This window comes from Saccopteryx leptura, chromosome 7, assembly GCF_036850995.1.
Source record: "Saccopteryx leptura isolate mSacLep1 chromosome 7, mSacLep1_pri_phased_curated, whole genome shotgun sequence".
NCBI classification, from domain to species: domain Eukaryota; kingdom Metazoa; phylum Chordata; class Mammalia; order Chiroptera; family Emballonuridae; genus Saccopteryx; species Saccopteryx leptura.
The window spans coordinates 24,880,414-24,902,643 of record NC_089509.1 but is presented as its reverse complement, the minus strand read 5'-3'; the positions used below and the strand labels follow the sequence as shown (position 1 = coordinate 24,902,643).

Here is a 22,230-nt window from a genome sequence, read left to right as displayed (position 1 = left end):
TTTTTACTATTTTCCTATCAATGTTAAGCTAATGGATACTTGTTCTTGATAACCTAATCACACATAAGCATTTGTGAGATTTTCTAAACAAGGAATAGAACATTTATAGAAAATAAATTGCCACTAACTCCTGCTAGGCTCATGGCCAAAATTTCTAATTAAGTATGTCCTGCTGACCTGGTATTTAGGCTTGGGAGCCTTCTTTTTTTTTTTTTTTTTTTTTTTTAATTTTAGTGAGCTGAGGGGAGGCAGAGACAGATTCCCGCATGCAGCCCAACTGGGATCCACCTGGAAAGACCACTAGAGGGCAATGCTCTGCCCATCTGGGGTGTTGATCTGTTGCCCAGCAACCAGGCTTATCTTAGTGCCTGAGGCAGAGGCCATAGGGCCATCCTCAGCACCCAGGGTCAACTTGCTCCAATTAAGCCATGGATGCAGGAGAGGAGGGAGAAAGAGAGAGAAGCTAGAGGGGGAAGGGTGGAGAAGCAGATGGGTACTTCTCCTGTTCGGCCTGACCGGGAATTAAACCCAGGACATCCACAGGCCATGCAGATGCTCTACCACTAAGCCAACTGACCAGGGCCTCAGGAGTCTTTTTAACATGGAACTCAGACACTATGAAGGGCAACAGCAGTTGATTTGAGTTGGCACTTAATTTGTATCCTTGCCCTGAATTGTTCCTTAGGATATGAGATTTTAATCTGATTATGAGAATTTAACCTCTTTTTACTGTTATATTATTGCAGACACTGTAGGGGTCCTTTGCAGGTCCCTTTGCTGTTATTGCTTCAATGAACAATGGCCCAATTTACAACTGCCAGTACCTGCACTTCTCTAGTGACTCTTCTGCTATTCCATGGTAGGCCAGATATGGCAGAGAATTAACCCTAACAGCTTTCTTCCACCATGATGGATGGCAGATATTATATTAAAACCCCAGCTCCCTTGCCTTTTTTGCTGAGAGAATTATGAGGTCTGTTTTTCTGTCAGTTCCCAAAGTTTCTCCATGGGGATCAACTCCAGTCACCCACACTGGAAGCTGACTCTATAGCACATACTTCAAAGGCTATGTTACTTTCCTTGTTTTACTTCTCTACTTTCCTACATGCATTTCACTTAACTCCTAACTTATACTTAAATACTGTGACAGGGTTTAATTCTGGGGAAACCCAAAATAAGATATACATACTAGGGGCCCTGGCCGGTTGGTTCAGTGGTAGAGCATTGGCCTGGCGTGCAGAAGTCCTGGGTTCGATTCCCAGCCAGGGCACACAGGAGAAGCGCCCATCTGCTTCTCCACTCCCCCCCCCTCCTTCCTCTCTGTCTCTCTCTTCCCCTCGCGCAGCCGAGGCTCCATTGGAGCAAAGATGGCCCGGGCGCTGGGGATGGCTCCTTGGCCTCTGCCCCAGGCGCTGGAGTGGCTCTGGTCACAAGAGAGCGATGCCCCGGAGGGGCAGAGCATCGCCCCCTGGTGGGCAGAGTGTCACCCTCTGGTGGGCATGCCGGGTGGATCCCGGTCGGGCGCATGCGGGAGTCTGTCTGACTGTCTCTCCCCGTTTCCAGCTTCAGAAAAAAAAAAAAATCTGGGGAAAAAAAAAGATATACATACTAGGATATTTTAAAAAGATGTTAAATCTATAAAACTCAGAGTATGGGACTGTTATAATACTTGGAGGAATGTCAAATATAATGCCATACTTCTATTTTCTGAATTAAGAATGATTTACATGGACATCTTTGTGTTATTTTTTTTTTTCAAACACTATGCAAAATAACACATTGGATATTCATTGTTAAGTGTTTAATTATTTTCAGATAGTGAACTAGATTACAAAAGAATATATTTTTTAAATATTGGGATTGAAATCTTTAGAACTGTTTCTCACAATAACACTAATTTTAGCCAGGTACAAAAGGAATAAAATTTTGTAGTGAAATGCAGAAGAATCACAGAGAAAGACATTCAGAGAGATTCAAGTCACAGAAAACAATACTAAGCGTTTAGCCTCCAGAAATAACAGCCCACTGTGCCTGAAGTGTTGCTATGAATACTGTTGCTGTCATTAGCCTTCCATTCAAACTGTAATAGATCGCAGACCATACATGGCTGCATAATATTCTAAGGATATCCAGATGTTGATAGAATATTGCCAGGTAATACTTAAATAATTAGAAGTCTTTTATGTTACTCCATTTTCTCTGAGACTATACATAAAAGTTATAAAAATGATCTCTAAGAATGATAAAGATATAACATGTCTGATTTTTTTATATTTTCAAGGTCTGGAAACGTTCTTTTTATGTTGTCTCAGGGGACGATGCATAAAGCTGACGATGGTCCTTGGATGTTGTGTTCTAGCATAACTTACAAAGGCAAAGTGTGATATCCCAAGCCATTTTGTCATTGATTGTAAAGGACCAAGAAGTTTATTTTCCCAATAGGGCCTCCTCATGCTGTTTACTCTGACAGTACCTGAAACAAGGGTAGAATCCATGTCTTCTAGTTACCTTGGACCCCGAGTGGTACCTATCATAGTGCCTTCCAAAGAGTCGATACTTAATAAATGCTGGCAACTGACAAATGCTAAATGACATTAGTCATCTTACAGTTTATGTCCCTCTGAAGGAAATATTAATCCCTCTTAGCCCACATAATAAAAAGCTGCCATGGCCACTAGAGGATAAAAGGTGTTTTGCATCTACATTTCAGGTGAGTGTCTAGTAATCCCCAGGTCTCCAGCTCTCATCTTCAAGTAGACATTTTTAAAAAGGTGGCTTGAGAACAATCTATAATATTTACCTTAAAATTTATTTTACTCTATAGGACTTGAAAGGGTTAAAAATTATTTGTTCAAATAAGAAGAGACCTTTCGGTACTTCCTACTGGATTATACAAATATTCCTCTTTTCACATACCTAATAAAATTCTAACAGTCCACCCAAAGCCAAATTCCTCTTTATGTAGACTAAGCATATGATAAGAAAATGCTTCATACTTGCAGTCTTCCTTAATTCCCCTGGCAAATGGAGGCATCTCCTCCCATTTAGAGCCCTGCTCATCCTGAGTGCTAATTGTTAGTTTACATGGATGATTTTCTACTACTCTTTGAGCTCCCTGGTGGCAGAAACTATGTCTTTTCAACTGTCTAGGTCTCATTCACTGTACACTGCCGTTCTTAGTATACACTATAAATATCTCTGGTGACTGAATGACCATCAGTCAGGTGAATATACCTCGTATGGATAAAAATAGTCTATTACATAAAATATCAAAATTTAGCATTATATGTATGGGATACATCCATTTTAGGAATTCTAACTGGAACGGAGAGATTTTTCTTCTGTGTAGAAAGTCTTCGTAGAATGGACAATTGGTTCATTCCTTGGTGTCTAGTTAGACTGAATGACGAATGGGTAGAAAGGGAGCATCAGAATGACAAATCAGAAATAGTGAACATCATTCTGTTCTCTGTATATCCTGCTTAGCAGTATAATGTGTGATACCAAATAAGTGTTAAATGACTTTTTTAATGAATAGACTTCATTTTACTTTATTTATAAGAACTGAAAGTCTGGAGGAAATCATATGGTTATTTAGACACTGTTTTAAATTCTAGTTCTCTGAAATTCATGTTGAAGACTGCATTTCTGTCACCCAAAGCCTACATTTAACATCAGTAGTACATAAGTGGGTGCCTAAATTATGCAAACACTAATTTCTCTAGACCGTTTTAATAGTGACCAATGTGTCTCTTCTCATTTCCACACCTATTATGTATCTTTGGCAGCAACAGACCGTTCCAGACAATGAGCAATCTGTTAATGATTGATACTTTGGATACCACATTGCTGTTATTGAAGGAGCTTACATTGACTGGCTGCTGAGGGTGTCTCTGCGCAAAGAGATTAATCAAATGAAAGGCGATGGCTTATTATTGGGTCCTTTCTATGCTACTCGGCGTAATGTCCAAATTTTCTTTTCTTGTAAGGATAACACTCAGTTTGGATTAAGGCCACCCTAAAAACAATTCTTTTTACTTAACTACGTCTTTTAAGACCCTATTTCCAAATACAGTCACATTCTGAGGTATTGGGCATTAGAATTTACACATATATATTTTAGAGGGCATATTTCAGCCCATAACAGGGTATACAGGGAATGTACCATTTCAAATGTACCATGTCTGTGATTTATTTCAAATTGAACAGAAAAAGTACTGTGTCTCTTTCTCTCTGCCGTTCTTTCTTCTATTTCTCTTTTTCCCTATTCTCTACCTTATTTTTGAATCTAGCTTTTAGTAACAATAAATAATACTTTATTGAATGTTTAGACTATTTTATAATGCCAGGTACTCTACTAAGTAATTCTCATTTATTTATTTGTTTAATAATCAAATCATCCATCTAAAATTTTTTTCTCATCTTGCAAATGAGGTAATGGAGTGAGTCACAGCAAGGTTAGGTAATTTGTTCATAGCTAAAAAATATTAGGAATAGAATTTTAACTAAGGTAATCTTTAACCTAAGCCCATAATCTTAATTGCCATGTAATATTACACCTCTTAGGGTAAAGTAGGAATTTTGTATTAGTCAATACTATATTATTCAGTGGGCAAAGTTGTATTTTTTTATTTTGTTTTATTTTGTTTTATTTTTCTTACTCTTCACCACATTTATTTTACCACAATTTTAATAATAAATATGTTAACATGTTTATACCTTTCCTCTGTTTTAGTCAGGTTTATTTAATTCCTAGCTCACAGATCCCACAAATGGTGGTAACCCAAGATATTATGAAATGATTAGATACACAAATTCACAAGGACATACAAAATAAAACAAAGCAAACCAGAAAACAGTTGAACTCGGTTGTAGATCCATTGAGATGAAAGCTGAAATGTTTTTTGTTATAATAGTCTTATCAGGATCTGCTTCCCCCTTTTCTACCACTAGTCGCTAACAATTATAGACACCCAGCTTCAAAGTCTAAAGAGAAATAATTTGATTAATTCTGATACCTGTCCCAAGTTGGAGACTTGTGATCAAGGGTGGTAATATGTGATCACATATTAAAACACAATGATTTGACAGGGTTTTTGCAGAGCTGTTTCAACCTTTGTCTTGACTATTAGAAATACAATCATTTTATTCTATTTCTATAAGGAAGGCTCACTTGCCTAACCCAATATTACCCTTAATCTATCCCTATTGACGCATCTGATCATGGATTATGTTAAAGGCTTCACTGAAGTTTGCTTTAGCTTTTTGGAAGCAGTGCAACTAAAACTAAACACAGAATTCCATTTAAAATTCTCCATGAAGCCCTGGCCGGTTGGCTCAGCGGTAGAGCGTCGGCCTAGCTTGCAGAGGACCCGGGTTCGATTCCCGGCCAGGGCACACAGGAGAAGTGCCCATTTGCTTCTCCACCCCTCCGCCGCGCTTTCCTCTGTCTCTCTCTTCCCCTCCCGCAGCCAAGGCTCCATTGGAGCAAAGATGGCCCGGGCGCTGGGGATGGCTCTGTGGCCTCTGCCTCAGGCGCTAGAGTGGCTCTGGTCGCAACATGGCGACGCCCAGAATGGGAAGAGCATCGCCCCCTAGTGGGCAGAGCATCGCCCCTGGTGGGCGTGCCAGGTGGATCCCGGTTGGGCGCATGCGGGAGTCTGTCTGACTGTCTCTCCCTGTTTCCAGCTTCAGAAAAATGAAAAAAATAAGAATAAAAAAATAAAAAATAAAAAAAATAAAATTCTCCATGAAAAGAGTTATGTGGGTAAGATAATATTTTCCGTTTTGTTTCTAATTCTCCTCTTGATTATGCCTTGCCTGTTTTGGCCTTTGCAGCACATTGGGTTGATGGCCTTAGAAAATGATCTATCCTGTGCAGTCTCAACAAGCCATTTGGAATAAAGACAGTAAAATGAGATCACCTGTGTGAACCAATTGCATAACCAAGCCCAGCTTCCTATCCAGATAATTTTGAATACTTTCCCCAGAGTACATTACCTCAAGCTTGCTCATTTGAACCTCATGTGCCATTTTCTGCCAAGCTATGCATAACCTTTTGAGTTTTATTTGCATTGAATTGGCATTTCACTACTCTTTTAGTAAAAGCTTAGTATGATTTGCTATTTTAGAGCTGTTAGTATGTTTATTTTTCTCCAAATTTTTTGTTCCAAATGTAACATAAGAATTCTCCTGGAATGTATCTATATGGATCTAATTTTTTACGTTTATCATTTTTCTTTTGTCAATACTAAACCAGATCTTTATTCAGAGGAAAATGCTAAATAGTTCTAAATGCAGGATTTCACAAAAAATCTATGAAAATCTTACTTATATTTTATTTAACGATGGCTTTATATTTAAAAAAATACTTTTTTTCCAAAAGAGATTTCTATGTATTTAATTCATTGCTAGCTTCTAGTAAAGCTATGAGAGATTATGAAGACTTCGATGGCAAGATGATGGCTCTTCTACTTTTTCACCTTCAATGTGCTTGCTTGTTGCTGGGACTCAGAAAGCATTTCTTCAGTGAAGCTATTCTCTGCTCTTAGCTGCACCTCTCTTTTTCTGCTGGGCTCAATTTTTTAAATTATTATAAAGTTTATTAGTTTATTTAGTTTGAAAGTGTAGCTTACCAGGTATATCTACTCCCCAGCCCCTAAGTCAGAATCCTTTTAGCAAGCACTTATTCTTCTAGCAACATGACCTTTTAACTTAATCTCATGTATATGAAATGGCTTCTATTTCCTATCGTCACCCCCTAAAAAAACAAAACAAAAATATACGCAGCTAAAAGGAACCAGAGCATCACATGAAATAAAAAGTGTGGAAAAGATGAAGAGTGAAATAAGTTCATGTTAAATATCTTCTACATACTAAACTCTATATCTCAGTTCAGTAAAATACATTCTTTTCTTTAGTTATTATTATTATTATTTTTTTATTAAGTGAGTGATAGGTAGGCAGAGAGACTGACTCCCACATGCACCCTGACTGGGATGCACCTGGCAAGAAAGACCCTTATTGAGTGATGCTCTGCCCATTTGGGGCCATTGCTCCATTGCTCAGCAACCACACTGTTTTAGCACTTGAGGCAAAACTTGAGGCCATCCTCAGCTCCTGGGGCCACTTTGCTCTAATGAGCCATAGCTGTGGAAGGGGGGAGATAGGCAGAGAGAAAAGGTGATGATGGGAGGGGTCTAGAAGCAGATGGGCGCTTCTCCTGTGTGTCCTGACCACAAATTAAACCTGGAACTTCCACATGTGGCCAATGTTCTACTGTTGAGCCACCAGCTAGGGCTGTAAAATGCATTTATACTTGGTCATTATTTTTCTAACTGTGCTACTGAAGAAGCTGAACTTAGAAGTTAAGTAACTTCTTCAGAATCAAATATACTTGAAATCAGAATTAAATTAAAACTCAGGTAAATCTGTGTTTTGTATGTATCATCTTATATCAAGCCTTTCAATAATGCAAGCCTGGCTTATACAGTGTTTGGTAAAATGGATGCTTAGTAAGTATTTGTTAAATTAAAGAATAAATGAAGAATTATCTCTAAAGTTCATACTACTTTTGCATATGTTATCAGTTTTGATCATAAAGTGGTTCTGAATTGCAATATCAAAACTAATCAGATCCAACATATTCTTAATTTTAAGACAGGACATTTATGTTATTAAACCAAAATAATACTAAAGAGCTGGAGGCAGGTCACAAGGCTGTAATCTCAACAATGAAATAAAACATCTGGAGAAAACAGAGCAGCCATTAAGAAACAAAATCAAGGCCCTGGCTGGTAAGCTCAGTCAGAGTGTGTCCCAAAATGACAAGGTTGTGAGCTCGATTCCTGGTCAGGGCACACATAGGAAGCAACTAATGAATGCACAACTGAATGAAAGAACAAATGAATGCTTCACTTTCTCCTCCCTTCTCTCTCCCTTCTCTGTCTCTCTAAAAATCAATCAATAAATAAAAAAATTAAGCTCTGACTGGATAGCTCAATTATGAAAATCTTACTTGGAGCGTCATCACTGCAGAGGTTTCCAGTTTGATCTTGGGTCAAAGAAAGAAAAAGAAAAAAAAGAAAAAAAAGAAAGAAAGAAAGAAAGAAAGAAAGAAAGAAGGAAGGAAGGAAGGAAGGAAGGAAGGAAGGAAGGAAGGAAGGAAGGAAGGAAGGAAGGAAGGAAGGAAGGAAGGAAGGAAGGAAGGAAGGAAGGAAGGAAGGAAGGAAGGAAGGAAGGAAGGAAGGAAGGAAGGAAGGAAGGAAGGAAGGAAGGAAGGAAGGAAGGAAGGAAGGAAGGAAGGAAGGAAGGAAGGAAGGAAGGAAGGAAGGAAGGAAGGAAGGAAGAAAAGCAGGAAGATTTTTAACTACCCAAAGCTAGAAATATCAGATAGCAGAGTCTGAAATTTCAGAGCAAGCACTAAAGCACTGCTCTGCAGAGAAAGGTACGAAACGCAAATGTCTGGAAGGGAGAGAGATACTGGAATTCCCAAATTTCTGTTCTCATTTCATCTATTTTTGACTTCGTGATCAATTTCGGTGTGCCCACTCCATTTGATTTTCAAGAGTTTTATATCCTAAATGTGAGCTGACCATGTTTCCAAAAGGGTGAGCTTTGATTAGCATATTGGGTATATTAATATAATCTATGTCTGTCATGCTTTTACTTTTGCACTGGATAAATATTAGATATTTTAAGTTGAAAATTTGGACATAATGATAATTGAGCAGGTATTTAAAAATGGAAGTGATTTATATCTAACCAACTGTATGATTATTCCATAAAAATCACAACCATTGCTTTCAAATTGCTTAGAATTTCATGCTGAATTCTAAACAGTGTAAGTAGAATATCTTAAATAAGTCATGTCATCTTTCACAAAAAGTTTTGCAGATACTTCATAAAATTATCTGATATTGGTGCTGTAACTTTAATCAGTTAATTTTAATGATTATACTCAAATGAGCATGGTTTCTCACTGAAATAAAGAAATCTATCTTTAAAAAGCTGCCCATAACTGGTGATTAAAAGAGAGGAGGGAGGAAGGAAATAGGGAAGAACAAACTCAGATTACAGGTTTTTAGAGCATAATTAGATATACAGTCTTTTATTTTATTGCTTTTAATTTTTTGTGTTTACATAGATTCAAGTGTCCCTTTGAATATATCTCTCCCCCACCCCCGTGTTCTCCTTGACATCCTCCTTCCTCGCTCCCTCCGACGCCTTCCCCCTTCCCTCCAGGATTTGCTGTCCTGCTCTCTATAACACTGTGTTATGTATATATAATTTCACCAATCTCTTTCCCTTCTCTGATCCCATCCTCTCATCTGCTTTCTCTCTGTCCGCTGCTTTCCCTCTGGTTCCTTTGATCCTGCCTCTGTCTCTATTCCGTTCCTCAGTTCACATTGTTCATTGGATTCCTCAAAAAAGTGAGATCACATGATATTTTTCTTTCTCTGCCTGGCTTATTTCACTTAACATAATAGTTTCTAGGTCCATCTATGTTGTTGCAAAAGGTAAGATTTCCCTCTTTCTCATGGCCCCATGGTATACATATACCACAACTTTTTAATCCACTCGTCCACTGACGGACACTTGGGGTGTTTCCAGATCTTTGCTATTGTAAACAATGCTGCAATAAACATGGGGTGCATTTCTTCTTTTGAATCAGTGATATACTGTATTCTTAGGATATATTCTTAAAAGTGGGATGACTAGGTCAAAAGGCAGTTTCATTTTTAATTTTTGAATTAAACAACAAATGAATGCTTTCTGTGGAGATAATTGAATGTTTTCCACAGCAGCTGCACCAGTCTTCATTCCCACCAGCAGTGCAGGAGGATTCCGTTTTCTCCACATCCTCGCCAGCACTCATTCTGTGTTGTTTTGTTGATGAGCGCCATTCTGACTGGTGTGAGGTGATATCTCAATGTGGTTTTAATTTGCATTTCTCTAATGATTAGTGATGTTAAACATTTTTTCATATGCCTATTGGCCATTTGTATGTCCTCTTTGGAGAAGTGTCTATTCATTTTTTTTTTTTGCCCATTTTTGATTGGATTTTTTATCTTCCTAGTGTTGAATTTTACAAGTTCTTTATAAATTTTGGTTATTAACCCTTTATCAGACATATTGGTGAATATGTTCTCCCATTGTGTGGTTTGTCTTCTTATTTTGTTCATATTGTCTTTAGCTGTGCAAAAGCTTTTTAGTTCGATATAGTCCTATCTGTTCATCCTGTCCTTTATTTCACTTGCCTGTGGAGATAAATTAGCAAATCTATTGCTGCGAGAGATGTCAGAGAGCTTACTGCCTATGTTTTCTTCCAAGATGATTATGGCTTCACGACTTACATTTAAGTCTTTTATCCATTTTGAGTTTATTTTTGTGAATGGTGTAAATTGGTGGTCTAGTTTCATTTTTTGCAGGTAGCTGTCCAATTTTCCCAACACCATTTGTTGAAGAGGCTGTCTTTACTCCATTGTATGCTCTTACCTCCTTTGTCAAATATCAGTTGACCATAAAGGTGTGGGTTTATTTCTGGATTGTCTATTCTGTTCCATTGATATATGTGCCTGTTCTTATGCCAGTACCAAGTTGTTTTCTGTAAAATGGACTTGCAGTATAACTTGATATCAGGAAGTGTGATACTACCCACTTTATTCTTCTTTTTCAAGATTGCTGAAGCTATTTGTGTTCTTTTTTGGTTCCATATAAATTTTTGGATTATTTGTCCTATATCTTTGAAGTATGTCATTGATATTTTAATAGGAATTGCATTGAATTTATAATTTGCTTTGGGTAATATAGACATTTTAATGATGTTTATTCTTCCTCTCCATGAACACAGTATATGCTTCGACTTGTTTGTATTTTTCTTGATTTCTTTTATCAATGTTTTATAATTTTCTGAGTATAAGTCTTTAATCTCCTTGGTTAAATTTACTCGTAGGTACTTTCTTTGTTGTTGTTGTAATAGTGAAGGGGATTGTTTTCTTAATTTCTCTTTCAGACAGTTCATTGTTGGTGTATAAAAATGACTCTGATTTCTGAATATTAATTTTATATCCTGCCATCTTGCTGAATTCATTTATCAGGTCCAGTCGTTTTTTGACTGAGACTTTAGGGTTTTCTATGTATAGAATGTCATAAGCAAATAATGGAATTTTTACTTCTTTACATATTTGGTGCCTTTTATTGCTTTATAGGACTTTTGACTTATTTTTTTCTAAGTAGATCTGCCTTTCACAGCTAGGAACGTAAACATCAAACAGAGAAAATTTTTTATAGTGTGATTTATCTATGTAACCATATTATTTTATCATCATTGCACTATTATTGCACATTCTGTTCCAAAAGCAAACTGAGATGTGCATACAAGTATAAACAATACATAATAATATAAAAGAAAACTATGCTGTAGTTAAGGTTTCTCTTTTCTGCCCACTGTTTTTCCCCCCTCCACTTAGTAAGAATTTAGAAGAGATATTGATAGTTCAGCTAACTAGTAATTAGCATAGCAGTAAACCAGATTTGTTCAGCAGTCTACAACTTCATGGGTACTTACCTTAGTTGCTTCTGAGACTGCCATTATTTTTATTTCAGCTCAGAATAATAATAATAATAATAATAATAATAATAATAAGTCTTTAAAATTAATAGAACTTCCTTAAGTGCATAAATTAGGTTATATATCTCTGCATATCTCAATAAGCAACTTTTTGACATCTAATATATTACTGCAAATATTCTATTCTTCCACATGAGTCAATTGTTTTGAGCGTGAATTTTTGAGTATGATGCCTGCAAGCTGACCCCTGAAATAGTTCTAAGATAGCATTGCCCTTGGTTATAAAAAACAATATGCCATACTGTAAAATCTATTTTTTTGTACTAAATAGAATGACAGCTTGAGATCTCAGAAGACAGGTAGACTTCCTGAGAAAAACCTGAAGGCACAATATATTCAGGAAATATATTTTATGAAAGTTATAATAAAATATTGCTCTCCACTCACCCTTATCCCCACTTAATTAACTATCAAATTCTGTTGATTCATACTCCAAAATATTTTTTGAATCTCTGTTCTCTACACATGTACAAATGCATAACTACCAAACTGGGTTCTCTATCAAACTAGGAGATTATACTACTGCATAATTTCCAAACATAGAAATTTGTGGTTGAAGTATACTGGAAATAAAAGACCATAGGCAGTGAGGAGGTCAGAAAACAAGGGAAATAGTTGTGGATCCATTATCCTGTGGATATTAGAATTACTGACTTTCCTGGTTTGGAATGGTTAGCAAGAGAAAAAGTTAGATGCTGAATCTTAAATAAAAATGAGAACTAAGTGTCAAAATGTTGGTAGATGATTCTTTGAGGATGGGTGCTGTTAGTGATACAGCCTGTTGCTGAGACCCTCAAAAAGTAGAAGATGTTAAAAGGTAAGAGGAAAATAATACTCTGAAATTCGTATCGAGGAGGCCACTGATTTACATCTACCCCTGTGGTCCTAGTCAAGAGTCCACATTTTCAGTGACCACTGAGAAAGGATGACCTCAGAATTTGCCAAGTATCAGTAAAGGCAAAATGTTGGAAGAAATATTCAAAGTATAGTCTTAGGATATTGGAGAGGTTGTGATCATGGAGTAGGATTTTCAGAGGGCCATTCAGAAAAGTTTGGGTAAAGAGGGAGTTGGTGTATGAGTGGACAGAATGTGAGGTTGCACTGCACTTTGAGCAGAGACCTATATAAAAAAGGTGAGAATGTTCAAAGATTTTGTCTTAAATAAAGATGTGATTGTAAGATTTCAATTACAGCTTGAATAAGGGCTGCCAGGTAATTGAAATGATAGGCCAAGTGTGTCTTTACCTTTCAGGTGGTTAGATTTGGCAGTTGCAGTTAAGAGTGGCCATTGGCAGTAGGAATGAGCTAGTGAATGGAAATCAAGTGGTTCTTTCCTTGGAGAATACGGGAAGTGGTGATGGATCATAAGCACAGCAAGGTGAACCAGCCTTTTTCTTGCTAAAAGTAACAATGCCTCCACCCTTAGACAACAGTGATTCAGGAAAAGATGATTTTATATTTATTTCCACTGTGTGTTTAATCTGTGTTAAACATTGGTGAAATATCTGTCTGATAAAGATAAAAAGTAAAAGTTATAATAATGTGCAAATCTTTCTATTTCTCTTTGATTTTATCACTCCTCTTTTACAATGGAAGGTTTATTACTTTTTTAAGTTAACTTTAGGCCAATCAGAATATGGAAAATTAAAAACATAGAAAAAGAAAAGCCTAAGAGACTAACTTGAATAAAATAAAATGAGATCTTGACCAGATGGTTCAGTGGATAGAGCTTCATCCTGGTGAGCTGAGGTTTGAGGTTTGATTCCTTCTCAGGTCAGGACACATAGGAGAAGCAACCAATGAATGCACAACTAAGAGAAACAACAAGTTGATGGCTTTCTCTCTCTGTCTTTCTCTTTCTCTCAAATCAATAAAAAAAAATTTAAGAATGAGTTAGAGTCAGTGTTCGGGTTAGGTGGAGATTGAAAGAAACTGTATTTGAGGTTGTGAGAGAGTTTACCCACCTTGGATTAAGGAAGGAATTTTGAAATCTGTGGCTTGAATAATACATTGAATTTAGAAGGAATAAAGAGAGGTGATTTTTTTAAAAATTGGTGTTCATTATTAATACCCTTTTTCTTTGTGTTTTCGTGGGAGACTGTAAAAACATTTCAGATGGTTTCTATTCATAATGTGACCCAATGCCAAGATGGTTACATGTTAAAATTTTTAAAGGATTGCTTTATTTAGAGTTAACATTTCTATATAAAATATTTCTAAAGTATATTACTCACAAAAATTAAGGTATATTTTATTGCTTCATATTTATTTTTGAAATATCCCCTAATTTTTATGAGCAGTATAGTATAATTTTTGATTGTTTAAAATCCTCACAATAAGAATTTTCTGAATCTTAAAATGGAACATTATACAATGTAATGGTTCACTCAGGACCCTTTAGCTCTCTGGTATTGCAAAACTACTGAAGCTACTCACATGTAAAGAGATATCCCAAGAGGATATGGAAGATCTCATGTGTTCATATAACTAAGGATGGGAAGTAAAGAGAGATTCGCTGGGGCCTGGGTAATTCCTCACTCAAGGACTCCGTGTTACTTTTCTTTCCATTTTCCTGTCTTCTGGTTCCTGAGCCAAGCCCTACACTGTGTTCCCGTGTTCCTTCTCTCTCAGCAGCACTCCCACCTGCCTGCTCATCTTCACCATGATAGCACAACTGCCCACTGCATGAGCTCCACACTTCTTGAGTTTGATTTTTTAGAGAAAGTATACTAGTGATTCACTTCAGCCTATGATTTGGTTTCATTTGTATCACATATTCCCCTTGATATAATTATCTCTAAACAGAAAGGAGAGGGATGATATTCACACATAAGGCTGCCCCTCTCAGGGACAATAACTAGTGGGACAGGTCTCGGTAACTATGGGTGTTGACTGAGTCAGCCACATGGCTGACATATCTAATACATGTAAAATCATTAGTGGGAATGATTCCAGAATATAAAGTATCTGGCTGAGATTTGGAGTCTGTACGTGAAGTTTACTTTCTGTGTGTTTATGTACGAACTGAAAACTAAGTTCAAGAAAGGTTTTTCTAATAATGAAAATGAAAAACCCAAATAAGTAAAAATTGGTAATTAACTTTCTTGAATATTCTTGACTAGACAGAGAAAATAATTTGGTTGCTTATTATTCACATCCCTTAAGTAGCAGGGGCTAATAGAATTTGAATTTAAACCTCTTACTCCAGAGATTCATTACTCTTTCAGATTTGCATTTGCATTTTAGAGTTGAAATGTTAAATATTTAATATTTTTACTTTATTTTAATATACTTAATGTATATAATTTGAGAAGTTGCTTTCTTGTTTAATTCTTAAATATACAATGGAAGAAAAAAATTGGTTTTATTACTGTTAATGTTATTTGGATAACACATTTATTTTATAAGTAAGACTAAAAAGTGAACTTCTAACATAATCCTTGCTCAGGAAAAAACATTTTCCTGAAATGTAAAAATATACAGTTATCTATGTTATCATATGATTAATAAATACAGAGAATTTCCTAAGCCTTAATCAAAACAGTAATTTAAAAAATCTGGCAATTCCTGACAGGGTGGTGGCACAGTAGATAGAGTGTTGGCCTGGGATGCGGAGGACAAAGGTTCGAAACTCTGAAGTCAACGGCTTGAGTGCACCTCGCTAGCCTGAGCACAGGGTGGTTGGCTTGAGAGTACGACGATAGATATGACCCTGTGGTCACTATCTTGAGCCCAGAAGTGGCTGGCTTGAAGCCCAAGGTCACTGGCTCAGCTGGAGCCCCCTTATCAAGGCACATATGAGAAAACAATCAATGAACAACTAAGGTGCTGCAGCAAAAAACGGATGCTTCTCTCTTCTTTCCTGCCTGCCTGTCTCTCTCTCACTCAAATTAAAAAAAAAAAAAATCTGACAATATATGACCCCCTAGTTTGTTTGTTTTTTGTTTGTTTGTTTGTTTAGTATTTTTCTGACATGAGAAGCGGGGAGGCAGACAGACAGACTCCTGCATGCACCCAACTGGGATCCACCCAGCATGCCCACTAGGGGGTGATGCTCTGCCCATCTGGGGCATAGCCCACTGCAACCAGAGCCATTCTAGTACCTGAGGTGGAGGCCATGGAGCTATCCTCAGTGCCTGGGCCAACTTTGCTCCAATGGAGCCTTGGCTGCGGGAAGAGAAGAGAGAAATGGAGAAAAAGGAGAGGGGGAAAGGGTGGAGAAGCAGATGCATGCCTCTCCTATGACCCTGGCTTGGAATTGAACCTGAGACTTCCACATGCTGGGGCGATGCTCTACAACTAAGCCAACTGGCCAGGGCCTATGACCCCTTAGTTTTATGTCTCACTCTTCTCTCATCTACTTCCTTACCAAAAGCTTGTTATGTAACCAAATTTTATACAGTAAAAGTGAATGGTAGGTGATTTCATTGTGAGAACTCTCAAAATTTCTAAATTCTATCATTAAATTATAACCAAAACATTAGGGCTACAAATGGGGACACAAAACCAGGGTTAACTATGAAGTTAAAGGATGTGGACTGGCGTGATCAAGCAGTGGCACAGTGGATAGAGCATTGGAATGGGACCCAGAGGACCCAGGTTTAAAACCCTGAGGTCGCAGACCTGAACATGGGCTCAACAGCTTGAACGTGGGCTTACTAGTTTAAGCGTGGGATCATACACATGACCCCGTGGTCGCTGAGTTGAGCCCAAAGGTCACTGGCTTGAGCCCAAGTTTGCTGGCTTAAGCAATAGGTCACTTGCTCTGCGGTAGCTCTTTTGTCAAGGCACATGTGAGAAAGCAATCAATGAACAACTAAGGAACCAAAATAAAGAGCTGTTGCTTCTCATCTCTCTCCCTTCCTGTCTGTCTGTCCCTATCTGTCCCTCTCTCTATCTCTTTGTCACACACACCACACACACACACACACACACACACACACACACACACACACACACTAACACACACACACAAAAGGATGTGGACTGGACTCTGATGTGTTTAAATTTTCCTTTGTCCTTTTTGAACAATGTATAGAAGTACAAAAAGTACATCATTTACAACAAATATCTCTAGCAGAAGTAAATTTTATTTTTACCAGGTGCAAAAGGATACACATTTTAAGATGTCAGTATGTGTAACAGTTGGTTTGCTTTAAAGGGTTGGGATGATTGGAGGCATAACTCTGTAAGCACAGTTCTCTATCACTGTCTGTGAATGCTCCCTTTGCAACATTGATTGATGTCAGGCAACTTTGCCTACAATACTTGAAGTTTCTTACTATCTTCAACTTTATAAATCTGACATATCTATAGTAAAAGAGAGCTACTTACGTAATCAACAAAAGTGTCAGATAAAAACCAATTTCTCAAATCTGATGAAATAAAGAAGCCAAAATGATAAAAATTCTATTTACTACAGATGCTGAATTATAAGGTTAATGAATTGAATGCAGAATTTTAAGTTTTAAAGAAATGTTTCTCATCTTTATGACCTTAAAGTTAAACATATCTTAAAGTAGAAACAATAGTTAGAAAATAGTTTAACTTTATTTTTTTATTAATGGAAAATCAATAGAATGGCATTCAAAATATAAGTGAATAACAACAAGAGAATAGCAAACTTAATTTAATTTTTCCCTGATGTTGTAGAATAAAAGAGAATTGATACCACAGAAAATAACAGGGAGAAAAGTAATGTCAATATTCAATCCCGAGGGAAAGTGGCATCAAGTGGATTCGGGAATGGTCTGCCATCCGCAGGCAGAGTGCTACACAGGGTCCCTGCTCTTCTAGCCTCAGCATAATGCACTTGTTTCCTGGGGATAGGAGATGCCGAACAGTTGGCTGAGAACACTGGAAGTTAACAGAGTTAAATGTTCCAAAAACGCTGAATAAATGAGATTCCAAACTACCATCTGTGTTTTATTTTATGGAATTTCTGATGTAGAACATAGATTTATTCATGGTTTTTAAGCCCAGAAGCAGTAACAATAAAATATAATACCATTGTATTCGAGTTAAAAAGATATCATCTGATTATAAAAAAATATCAGGAAAATTTAAAATAGGAATATTCTTCAAAACAACTCATATTTACCCGTTAGAAATGGTAACATCATGAAAAACAGAACAGCTTTCTGTGTAAGATTAAAGGAGGGTAGAGAGAAAAGACAATTAAATGCAATATGTGATGCCAGATTGGATTCTAAATCAGGAAAAAATGCAGGAAATCTTACTACATAGAACATTATTAGTCAACAGGTTAAATTTGCATAAAAACTATGTATTTTATCAGTATTAAAATTATTGATTTGATAGGTATACTGTGGTTATACAAGAGAATGTTCTTATACTTAGGAAATACAGCCTGAAGTATTCAGGTGTAAAAGGTCATGTGTCTGTAATTTACTGTCAAGAGGTTCAGACAATACTAGAAGTAGCCAGAGGGACAAAAGGTAAACAACTGGTGAATCCAGGGCAAGGGTATAGGTATTCCTTCTGTTCTTACAACTTCTCTCTAAGTTTGAAATTACTAAAAACAGTAAGTTAAACACAAAAGGTATGACAATAAACATTTGTATTGTGGCTCTGACAATGGCTTGCTTACTTACCATGTGGATTTTGAGCCTTTTTCATTAGTGAGATAAAAATAATCTGCCCCTTCTATTTCACAGGTAATTATAAAGATCAATGAGATAATAGGATTCACAGAAGCCTATTTGCTTTTTTTAAATTTGGAAAAATAATTAATACGAAAGAAAAGAGTAATTTTCAACAACGAAACTACACTTTCATCACAAATGAAATACAGAGTTTAGGTGATATAAAACTTTAGCTTTTGTTTATTTATTATAATACAGCCATTCATTATAATATCACAATTAGAAAATGCCTTTGGAATGAAGCATTTCTCTCTAACAGTAGTAGGACATTTTAAAATAAAATTAAACAGTTCTAAAGCAAGCAAAGACATAGCTACAAATCATGTAACTATAGGTATTTACTGCTTGCAGTGTTTAGCTGTTCTCTGAGAGAACTCTTCCATTTCTTGCATTTTAATTTAAGTGAACACAACTCATCATAGTCAATATTTTGAAGTCTGGCAAGGTTTAATTTGGTGTAAAGCTTCAATTTTAATGTAAAAATCTTTTACATCTCCACAGGGCACTAGTTAATCTGCTGTCTGCTGCGGGATTCTTGATTGTTTCTTGCAGCTCAGTGCCACTTCAAATATCCAACGTCCTCTTGTTCTTTTGATTTTACATTTTCATTAAAACAGTAAAAGTTTGGCTTACCAGGCGGTGGCACAGTGAATAGAGTGTTGAACTGGGATACAGAGGACCCAATTTCAAAACACTGAGGTCGCCAGCTTGAGTGCGGCTCATCTGGTTTAAGCAAGGCTCACCAGCTTGAGCCCAAGATCGCTGGCTTGAGCAATGGGTCACTTACTCTGCTGTAGCCCCCTAGTCAAGGCACATATGAGAAAGCAATCAGTAAACAACTAAAGTGCCACAATGAAGAACTGATGCTTCTCATGTCTCTCCCTTCAGTCTGTTTGTCCCTATCTGTCCATCTCTCTGTCTCTCTCTGTCTCTGTTACAAAAAAAAACCCCCAAAATAGTAAAAGTTTGAATAATTGTATATTTATGCTTTTTTTCCATACATTGGTTGAAACTTATTCAACCAGTTTTATTATGACCTTGAATAAATAGAAGAATCACTTGTGTTGTCATTCTTGCAATAGAAGGTTAGCATCACAGAAAATATTGGGAAAAAAATTACATTTTCCTGAACTCCTCATTATCATCAGATCAACATTTTTTCCATAATTAAAATTCTCAATAGAATTACCACAATTTCTAGTATTTTAACAAATACCAAACTTAATGCATTTTCTTAATCTATATTTTTTCTTTTCTATTTATTTATTTATTTATTTATTTATTTATTTATTTATTTATTTATTTATTTATTTTTTTGTGCAGTGATTTACCCAGCCAGCCACTGCAATCCTTTATCCTGGAACTTTCCACTCTGAGACTTCTATGAGACTTTGTGTTATTTCTTTGATCATAACCTTTGATCTTTACTTATTTTCTCTTTTTCTTTTAAAAGTATGCCTCAGTGGTTCTTGTCTTGGCATTCTTCTCTTTCCTACTTTGAGGTCATGTCTAATTAAGTCATCTCGAGATGACTTCAGGGTAGTCGCTATTGCACCACAGTCACCTTTTCTCTTCAACACCATGTGAATAGTTGCACTCACCTGCCTCATATCACTATCTCTGTACATCTATATGTATCACAGTATATATATACATAGTGTGCCAAAGCTTCCAACTCTCTATGTCCAAAGCCAGGCTACCTGCACTGTCAATTTTTCATTTGTGTGAAATGAACAAGTCAAAAGAGCAAACTTTAAGAGGAAAGGTATTTTGGTATTGGGTAAGAAGAGAGCTTCATGTGACAGGAGAGAAGGCAGTATTCTTCATTAAGAGAGAGAGAAATTGGGAACGCCTTAGCAACTTGACTTGAGGTAGCTATGAGCAATTTAATTTACAAGTGGAGAAAGAAGAGATGCCAGATGGAAGCAGAAAGAGAGAGATGGGCAGCTCAGAAGCAAAGATTTGAGTATTTAATATGACAGTAAAACATAACACCATATGTCCCTTTATTTACTCCTCAGTAGAATAGAAAGCTCTTCACCTGAATGGAATGCCACTTGAAAAATAACCATTAACTTATTGTGATAAATTGATCTTTCAAGAACATTAGGCAAAATATATACTCATATTAAAGTCTAGCTCCCAATATCACAGACCTATATGCATTAATGTTTAAAAATTAGTCAAAGCCTCCCATAGCAGAAAGAGCTAAATTAAAGTTAAATAATACTTTTCAGCTTGAAAGATATCTCCTACTGTTAGATAATGCAAGGATATTGAGAAAAGTAACCAAAAACTAATTGACCAAGTTGGTAAAATCAAATATTCTGTACTCTAGGTAATCTTAATGTTGCTTAGGCACTGTAAATCAGATTATCCTTGAGATTATATTTAGTCAAAGCAAATGGTCTTCTATTTACAAATGTAATTTAGTCTCATGAGTAGGTAATCTTGTTAAAATATTGTCAGGTTAATTGAAATTTATTTGTGCTTACTAAACACAGTGAATACTAAACAAATATTAGACACTGAAGTGCTTAAGGTCCTTAAACCTTTGACAGACACTGTTAGTGCTTCCTGGAAGGTTTTTGTTGTTGTTTTTCTCAGAGGTCAGCATTGCTTCTCAGGCTTTCCTTCTGGATATGTAAGGAGAAAACGAGGAGAAATGGCTTACTTTTTTTCCATGAATTTTTGTGTTTGGGGACTATTTGCAAAAATTTGGGATTGCTTCTGCTGGGATATTTATGTTTTATTACCATTGCTACAAACAACACATTTGCTTTTTCATCTGTTTAATTCCATCGCAGGTTTGTGATTCACTACCACTCAGAGCATCAGTGAGCTGCACATAATAGCTTTTATAGGAGACGGACATTACCAGCCAATTTGAAAAGCAGGTTGAAGATAAAGCCTGATGGCTCACGTGCCCTGGCCTGGTGACTAGGCTCACTTCTGAAGCTTATGCCAAGTGGGCTGTATGCATCTTCTGTGCTGTATGTGTGTGGCTCTATGAGGCTTAAAGAAACATTTCTCCTAATACAAAAATAAACCTACTATAATCATTCGTTTTGGGGAAATTTTACAGTTGTTGGTTAACCTGCTCCCTTATGCCCTGCAATATTCATTAACAGATTTCTCTGTTTATGAGTGATATTATATGGAAATGGTTATGGGAAGCTAACAGATGTAACCACTGAAATAAATTAGAAGATTTCTGCTTTTTACAGATGGTTCTATTAAATATGCTTTTATCCCTCCTCGACTTTAACACTTAGTTTTCTTTCAACAGAAAACTTTTCTTTACTGACTACGGGAATGTGGCCAAAGTGGAGAGATGTGACATGGATGGGGTAAACAGAACAAGAATAGTTGATTCAAAGACGGAGCAGCCCGCGGCGCTGGCACTAGACCTTGTCAACAAAATGGTTTACTGGGTAGATCTTTACTTGGACTATGTGGAAGTCGTGGACTATCAAGGAAAAAACAGGCACACTATTATTCAAGGCAGACAAGTAAGTATAATTTTCTTAGAAAATGCAACTAAGGTAATAAAATGTATGGTATTACAATAAGAAGACCCAAAATCTCAATGTTGACTTTCTTACGAAGTGAAGCTTCAATGTATCACAAAAATTGTGATATATTTTCTATATGAAAGAATGTTCTTTTCACAGTGCATTCTGTATATTGGAGATGCTGCTTATTTCTTCCTTCCATATGTTAAAAACAAAGCACAAACACACACAAACAACAGTCCTGGCTAAGTAGCTCAGGTGGTTCGAGTGTCATCCCGATACACAGGAAGCAGGCTCGGTCACCAGTCAGGGCACATATAAGAACCAACCAATGAGTGCACAAATAACTGGACCAATAAGCTGATCTCTCTATCTCTCTCCTTTCCTCTCTCTCTAAAATAAATTAATAAAAGTAAAT

At 36.6% G+C, this 22,230-nt stretch overlaps 1 protein-coding gene across 1 annotated transcript in view; it reads left to right on the top strand.

Annotated features, from left to right (window-relative positions):
• LRP1B (LDL receptor related protein 1B) overlaps positions 1-22,230 on the top strand; it is a 2,108,848-nt gene that overhangs the window by 1,135,921 nt on the left and 950,697 nt on the right. The window contains exon 8 of the mRNA XM_066345498.1: positions 21,587-21,809. Coding sequence (XP_066201595.1) covers positions 21,587-21,809 — 223 coding nt within the window. The remainder of the gene's footprint in view (positions 1-21,586; positions 21,810-22,230) is intronic.